Source organism: Porites lutea, chromosome 12 (genome assembly GCF_958299795.1).
Source record: "Porites lutea chromosome 12, jaPorLute2.1, whole genome shotgun sequence".
In the NCBI taxonomy this organism is placed as follows: Eukaryota; Metazoa; Cnidaria; class Anthozoa; order Scleractinia; family Poritidae; genus Porites; species Porites lutea.
Window position 1 is genome coordinate 23,025,013 of NC_133212.1, and position 7,914 is coordinate 23,032,926.

The 7,914-nt window shown below is 37.4% G+C and overlaps 1 protein-coding gene across 1 annotated transcript; it reads right to left on the reverse strand.

The window, feature by feature from the left end:
• Window positions 1–653: 653 nt before the first annotated feature.
• LOC140954101 (armadillo-like helical domain containing protein 1) lies at window positions 654–7,914 on the reverse strand. Its single transcript, XM_073403503.1, has 14 exons — window positions 7,821–7,914; window positions 7,423–7,614; window positions 6,452–6,520; window positions 6,151–6,232; window positions 5,616–5,700; window positions 5,081–5,169; window positions 4,415–4,522; window positions 3,650–3,857; window positions 3,072–3,144; window positions 2,250–2,295; window positions 2,082–2,165; window positions 1,638–1,715; window positions 1,089–1,170; window positions 654–848 (listed from the first exon to the last, which is right to left on the reverse strand). The coding sequence occupies exons 2-14, from the start codon at window positions 7,611–7,613 to the stop codon at window positions 829–831; spliced, it is 1,215 nt and encodes a 404-aa protein (XP_073259604.1). The 5' UTR covers window position 7,614; window positions 7,821–7,914; the 3' UTR covers window positions 654–828.

The window sequence follows — 7,914 nt, forward strand, 5'->3', positions numbered from 1 at the left end:
AAAGGTATACATGTCCTGCGCACGAAACCAAAACACTTTAGTTTCTGTAACAGGTGTATAGGAACCTACACTTCACAGGCAACTCTCAACGGAAGGTCCTTGGGAAAAGCAAACGCAAAAACTGAATTCTTTTCAAGTTTAAACATTGAGCTTTCGACCTTGTCGACTCCACAATAGTTCGATAACTGGCCAGTCGACGATACTTGCTCTCCGCCTCTGATTGTACTTGTTATTATTATTATTATTATTATTATTATTATTATTATTATTATTACTATTATTATTATTATTATTATTATTAGAAAATTTTCATTTTTTAGTTTATAGACAGTTGTTATTATTTGCTCTGTTGAAAACGACCAGCCCACCAAGAAGTCTTTTTGAACTATAGTTATACTAAATTTGTATTTAATTTTCAATTTGAGAAGAGTTTAATAAAGTATGGTTTTTTGAAAATCATTATGATGATGATGATGATGATGATGATGATTATTATTATTATAATTATTATTATTATTATCATAATTATTATTATCATGATTATCATTATTATTATAATTATTATTATTATTATCATAATTATTATTATCATGATTATTATTATTTTACTTTTCTAAGCGACAAAAGCCTGGAGAAAGTAATAAGGTCAATAATCCTGTTTTCGTTTTGTAATTCAAAACATACAATTTACAAACATTTTATGTGATAAATAGTGCTGCCGTGTTGAGTAGTGTTTATAATTTTCCACACAAAGTTCAAACAAGAAACGTGAAGACACCACTCGCACATCACGATGTTCCCGTTTTCCACTGACGAGCCAAGACCAAGTTATTCCCTGGTTTCGATAACTGAGGGATAGAAATAAAAGAAGAACAATGTAAGCAAAATTTTTAACACTAGTCGTCACAAAGAGGGGAATATTTACACACAAACAAACAAAAACACTGTCGGTAAGGCGTTGCCCGTCAATATAGGTTCGTTTGTTTTGACGAAGAAAAAATTAGGTAGAATAATTCTTTGCCGCCGGACTTTGGGTGATCTTTGGGAGCTACCGGTACAGCTGCCTATCCGCTCAGCCGCTAACTTACCTCCAGGTATATTGACTTTGTTTGAGACTAGTACATCCGCTTGTATAGCTGTCATATTTACGTACATGCTGTCTGGATGCGACTGGATGAAAGGAAATAAAAACCAAATAAGCTATTATTTTCTTCGTCTTTTATACGACATTTTATATATTTCAAGTTTAAAAAGACAATCTAAATAACCTTGCGTGGCAGACTTTCAAAGAGTCGAAGAATCGAGAAGAAGAGAAATCGAGCGCGATACGCGCGTGCCCTTCTCGTATTCCCCGATACCAATTTCCCGTTTCCACTCGAGGACCTGTGTGTCACGCTCGCAGGCCACACACACAAAACAGTATACTAATTTCAAGCGTTCAGATAGTGGAGAGTGTCGCGCAAAAGATAGCGGATTAAAAAAAGCGGAAAAACGGACGTGAAAGGACGTTCTCATCCTACCTCCCATCGCCTACACTGTTTTTTTTTTCCTACACACTTTTCTTCGCGCCGCCCCCACTATCAGAACACCTAGAACAAGCTATGTACGGTCTAGCCTTTCAAATTTTCAAGACGTACCATGAATTCTTCGTAAAATGTGTCACCAAGGGCTTCGCGCACTCGATCATTCACCAGAGGAAAGGATCGCACGAAAAACTGTAGAAAAATAGTACATCGGTAATGTCATGTACTTTTCACAAACATATTCACTCCCTTAAAATATTCCTTGTTGTTATAAAAAGTGATCTTGTACTAAATGACGAAGAAAGGTAGTTGATATTCACAACAAATGTTGTAAGAATGTTGCCCAAGTGGTTCTCCCTATAATGGCCTAAACGGGAAGGCTCCACCCGCAAGGGGTACCATTTGTCTATAGAGGGTATAAGAAAGGGGTGCCTCTCCTGCCAAAAATGGTATATAAAAGGATAAGGGGTTAGACCCCAGGGCGAAGCTCCCCCGTATACAACGTTGTTGACTACCCCCGAGGGGAGTTGAGATCTTGTAGTAAAAAGCCACACCCACCTCCAAAGCAATTCCTGATTGTCTTTGACTGTCAGCGTGTAGCGTATTTCCCATAGCAAACAACAATCCATGGACAGTTCGTAGCTTTAACGAAATCAAATAATTTCGTTAGCGAAAAAACATTTCGCACTGACAGAAAAATGTTTAATGTACCGATTTTGTTTTTACCTGAACAAGACTTTCTGATGTTTTTGCTGACTCTTTAGCCAGGATTCTGAAAAGAAAGTAATAAAAATCAATACAAAATTATCTAAAGAAAAAATTGTAAAATACATAATAAAGTGCCTCACGGCGATTGTATCAATAATTTTCCAGATTCCGTTAACACGAATTCTCAGGTTTTAGTTCGGTTTCCCTCTAGTTATTTTATACAACATAAAAAAGCCAAGCATTATTCCCTACTAAAAGTACTAACTGAAATAAATTTAGAAAAAAACATTCAATCTGACGTTACTCAAGAATTTACCCAATACACTGGTATGCTAGTTTGTCTCCATGTTTTCCTTTGACCAGCAGACAAATTCTAGAAATCTCCTTTCACTGCATTACCTTATTTTTGTACCATATAACTTTAAGGAAATCTCTAGCCTGTGCCACAGAGGGAACCAAACTGTTCTGGTTAAGTCCGTCTTCAAAACGGCGCCAAAATCTTTGTTCTGGCTCCCCACCTGTGTACCAGGATTTGAGTACGTGCCATAATTGGCCTGTTAAAAATGCCATTGTCAATTTGCCAATCAGGTTGAAGGGAAATTTGAAACACATTTCCGGTAATTGTTTGAGTCCGTTGGGGGCACAGAACAAGAATATCGGCACTGCTTCGCAGACGTTACTAACCGGGGTTAGGTAACATCTGCAATGAAGGCAATTAATCTCCTTACAGATTTATTAAAGATGAAGGAAATTTGTCCCTACAGTTCCTTTTTCCACCCCCACTCTCAGCCCCATCACCAACATTACTATTATACTACGACTATAAATAACTTGCCGCACCCAATCATTTTAGCAGCTGCTGCCTGCTGTACAAACACAGGGAGTGGGGCCTGGAGCTGTGGTGCATCAGGATCTATCAGAGAAAAGGAAAAGTATCCTATGTGGTCAAAATTTGAAAGGATCAAGCCCAGTGCTCTGAGCCTGTGAAATCCAGGGTGCCCAGCATTTGATTTATATGAAAAAAAGCCTAGGATTTTTCAATTGCCTGGGAGAAAATTGGCATGATTTCTGTAAAGGAGTTGAGGCTTAGCTTCATTGATCTCATAAGTGGAGTGTCACATATCAGATAAGTTTTGAGCCACAATTGGATCAATTTAGGTTTTTGGGAAACTACCCAACTACCCCTCCCTTAAGCCATCATTTTGCCCTAAGTGAGAAGTAATTGTTTATGTTTGCTTAGGGGAGGGGTAGGTGGGCAGTTTCCCAGTGTTAGGAGAAAACTGACATTGATCCCTCTTGGGACGTAAAAGAGTAATGTAGATATTTCACTGTACAGCTGCAGATTACCCCAGGTTATATAATTTTATAGGCAGCCACAAAGTGACACCCATGGGCCAGGTACAGATCACGCATCGAACCTGTGAAGGATGTCTCTGAACTGTCTTTGATCTCATCCTTGGTAGGTTTTAGTAATGCCACTAAGCCTTTTAGCAGAGAGTGTTGTACATCATATTGCATTAAGTCTTTGATGAGTTCACAGGCTTCATACTGAACTTCCAGGTGCAGGGATCTTAAAAGCATCAATACAGGTTCCACGATGGTTGGGTTTGCTGCTCCGACCACAGGCTGGTAAGGTAATAAATAGTTTAATGAGTAATATGTGGTCATGTGTATAAAAAATAAACTTGAACTTGAAACTTGATCTCTTGACAAATGACAATATGCTTTACCTTAAAGTAATGCGATTATTTATACTTGTAAGCCACTTCAAAAATATTGTTCAGTAATAATCTCCTGGGGTCAGGCATAACTCCAAAAAAAAGTGACAGGATGCTAGTTGCCTCCTTTAGTGGTAGAAACTCCATATTTTGGTCTCAATTAGGGAGTTGACAATGAAAAGCCAATCAATTTAAATTAATAAAGACTGGTCCCCACCAAGACTGCATTCCTTTAGGAAATTAAAATTTCTAGTGCTGGTTTAGATAGTGCTTCTTGTCCAACGTCTTTTGTTCTCAACATATTCCTTCTTATAGAGAATTTTTATGTTTGGTAATCACATTAGATTTTATTATTATGGCATGTAAGTTTGATGAAGTACCAATATCTCTTGATGGAATAAGAAACTGGTTACTACTGAAGCTTACAACCTTTAAAAGAAGTGACTTAAGGATGACTACACCAACCTGAACTATTCTCAGTGTTTGAGCAGCCATCTGTTGCGCCTTTGGAGACACACACTTTAACAAGGCAATCAGTGCTTTGTAAACTTGACTTTCATATTTCGGGTTTCCCTAGAAAAAATTATCTTTATCACGTATCATCATAATCATAATCACAGTCACTTATCAGGGTTGTCTCTAAGATTTCAAGTTGCCGGGTAAATACAACAAAACTTAGGCAGGGAATCAAACAGCTAGGGGTTTCTTTTGGTTCTATTTTTCTTCTATTTTCCGGTAAAAGTAGCCTGGGGCCACACTCATCAATAGCAACAGGAAATGCCCTGCCCCCGGCTCTTAACGACAACCCTGCTTATCTTTATGACACGATTTTTGCTCTCATTGTCTGAAAATCATCATTATCATCTTCAATACCATCTTAGGTACTGGTACTTATACTTATATGCTTACACTTGTACCAGTATTTCTTGAATTATTTTGGAACATTTAATGTTTCAAAATAATTCAAGAGGTTTTGACTAAAGTGCTTTAGCAATGGAAAACTGACTTTGCTCTTTTGGATCCTTAGGTGATTACTTGTAAAAGGTGGTTGCTTACAAGAGGTCAAGGCACAGAGATTACACTGCATTAACATTGGCCATTTCAAGAACATAAAAACTGAAAATTCCTTACACTAGCGAGTTGTTGTAGTAAATTTCTGGCACAATCTTGGGTCTCCTCTGAATTTGACTTTGCCAAGCATTCAGCTACAGCCCTGATACCTTGGAAAAAATATTTAAAAGAGCATGATCACTCTCACTTATCACTGATCGCAAATCCATTAGTAGATCTATGAGGAAGAGGGGGAAGGGAGGGGCTTTATTTTTTGGGGAGGGGGCCAATAATGCCCCATTTCTTTCTCTTCCTTTAATATTTGGCAAGCAAATGTCTTACATAATTTGCAATCTCCATGAGTCTAAACTTTTCAGTTAAAGTGAATGAAGGTCTCTGTAAAAGGTAGTGATACTGTAAGGAATGAAGTTACATTCTAGGAGCAGCTTTTACAGATCACTTTTTCCGAGTTTCCTTGATCATCTTCTATACCTTCCCTCCAATGCCAGGCAGTTTTTATCCATCATAATCTTCACGAGTTTTACCAGAATGTCTGGAATATCAAGCTCGTTCTATTTGCATATTTATATGATAGGATTTCTTACACGTCCCTTACCAAAGCTCTCACAAATGAGTTCTTTGTATCTTCTCCCAGAGTTTGAGACACACATCAACACCTTTAATGCCTGGGCTTTGTCTTCCTATATGTACACATGTGAAAGTAAGAAAACTACACAGTAAGGCAAAGATAACATTTGGTAAGCCTAGGAAAAACCTTCTTTGCTCTTTCCTTGCTTGGAAGTGCTCTTGACTTCTGCAAATGCATGAATTTTAGCTTTGCTATTCTCGGCATATGTAAGACAGTTTAACACCATATTAATTAACATTTTAGGGTTTCTCTATGTAAATTAATATATCAGGCAAAGAGTCTAAGAATGGTTTCAACCATTGTGCAGATTTAATGGTTAGATTGTTGACAGTAAAATGAAATGATGATTGCAAGTGTTAAAATTTACAAAACTTTCTTGGGGATGCAAGACCTAGAGCCTCTTCAATTAAAGACCCTTTGGTGCTCGCAATACTTAAAAACAGTCACTTGAGTTCCTGGATCCATGCTTGAACATTATATACATTGAGGAAAAGAATATTACCTCCTTTGCCTGCTTAAGGCCAAGAATTTCAAGAACAGTTAAAACTCCACCAACTTCCAAGAACTCTGCCAAAAATTTATGCCTGAAAGAAACAAAAACAAAAAACATTATTCTGGGCTTGGAAATTCGGCATGGAATATTTTGGGGGCTAATTTTTGGTCCAGAGATTTTTTGGTGTTTTGTTGGAAGCCCTAGGGATTTTTTTGGGGTTTTGATTTTTGCCCCCATTTGATCAGCCCCATCGCTTGAAATCCTGCGTACTCTCCCTGGGATATAGAAAAGACAGTAGAGACAGACTCACCCACTTGATGAGCCAACAAAAATAGTGATGGCTTGAAGCTGTAACTGAACACACGTCCCAAGCATGTAACTTTTGTGGTGCAAGAAAGTACATCAAGGATATTAACAATGTTAGTCAGTGTTCTCTTAATGGACATCACTATAAGACCGACACATCACTAAAATGAACACCTAGAGTAATTGCTGCCTTTCTTTACTCCTTTTAGTTGACTCTCTATAAGATGGTCATCTCTCTAAGAAGCACACATGGAATTAGTCTCCAAGGTGTCCATCTTAGAGGGAGTTGACTGTACACTAACCTGTGAGGACCTAAGGGTAATGGTTAACATTAGTTTTGCATGACGTTGCATGCAAAAAAGTAGTGTCGGATAGCCAGGGGCTAGTGGATTTTGCTATCAGGCTAGTAAATTCTGTTCTTAACTTTACTGACATGCAATTACAGTTTAACTGTGAAATCAATTCTACTCGTAAAAAAGTTTTTGGAGCTAGTTAAAATAAAGTTTGGGCTAGTACCGGTAAGTGCTAGCTTCAGTTTGCTCAAATGGAAAACTGCAAAAATGACTTTCTTTGCACCCTGATAACATTTTTCCAACAACACTCTTTGTAGAAATCTTAATTTTCAATCAACTTTCGATTCTTGACCTTATAACACAAGAGGTAGTTGGCATGCAAAAGACCAATTTCAGTATACTGGAATTCAAACTTGGATACAAGGCTCGGGTAAATGAAACAAAAGGAAAATAATTTTTATTAATTCCTGAACTTCATGTTGTTTCATGCATTTTATTCACCCAAGCCTAGAAGCCACGTTTGAATTTTAACATATCGAAATCGGTCTATTGAAACTAAATGTATTTCAACAGTAATTAAAAAAGAAATCTTGATTATCTGGGCACCCTGTTGCATCCCTCGATGTGTGCGTATGTCCTATTAACAACTTATCAATACCAACGCTAGACTTGTAAAGGATACGTTAGCCGTAACCATGCTGTCAGCCTTGTTAGAAACAAACTTGCTGCATGAGCAAATTCAAGTTCCAGTTCTGGGCCAGTTTTTCCTTGGTTTTGAGCGATAAAATCTTGCAGAATTTTTGAACGTACACTCTTTGATCCATGGTCCCATTGTTGAAGTAATTTTGTTACAGCAGCTTGGTCTGTTTTCATTCTGAAGATATTCAAAATATCATTCTTAATATTGCGATCTGATCGGCCAAGTTGACATAAAAAATAAAAGCTTGAGCTTTTTTTGGCTGCGATTAAAACTAAACAGTTGGGATTCAGTGGCTGTCAAAGCTGACGCTTGCAAAACTACAGGAATAAATTTTAAAAATATGAATAAGAGTTAAAATTGAAACTACCAACTAATCTTACCCGCTAAAGTATCCTCTAAAAAGTGTTCAAAATACAAAAAAAATCTAGGATCATGCTCTTGGTTCAATGCCCGCCATATTTGTTGACAATGGTA

Bases quoted from the DNA above. Each gene is read 5' to 3' on its own strand.
- LOC140954101 (XM_073403503.1), bottom strand. From the start codon at position 7,613: ATGAAAACAGACCAAGCTGCTGTAACAAAATTACTTCAACAATGGGAC. The intron at 6,233-6,451 runs GTGAGTCTGTCT...TGTTTCTTTCAG, and splicing joins TTTGTTGGCTCATCAAGTGG to GCATAAATTTTTGGCAGAGT. The intron at 3,145-3,649 runs GTTCGATGCGTG...TTTCTCTGATAG, and splicing joins TTCAGAGACATCCTTCACAG to ATCCTGATGCACCACAGCTC.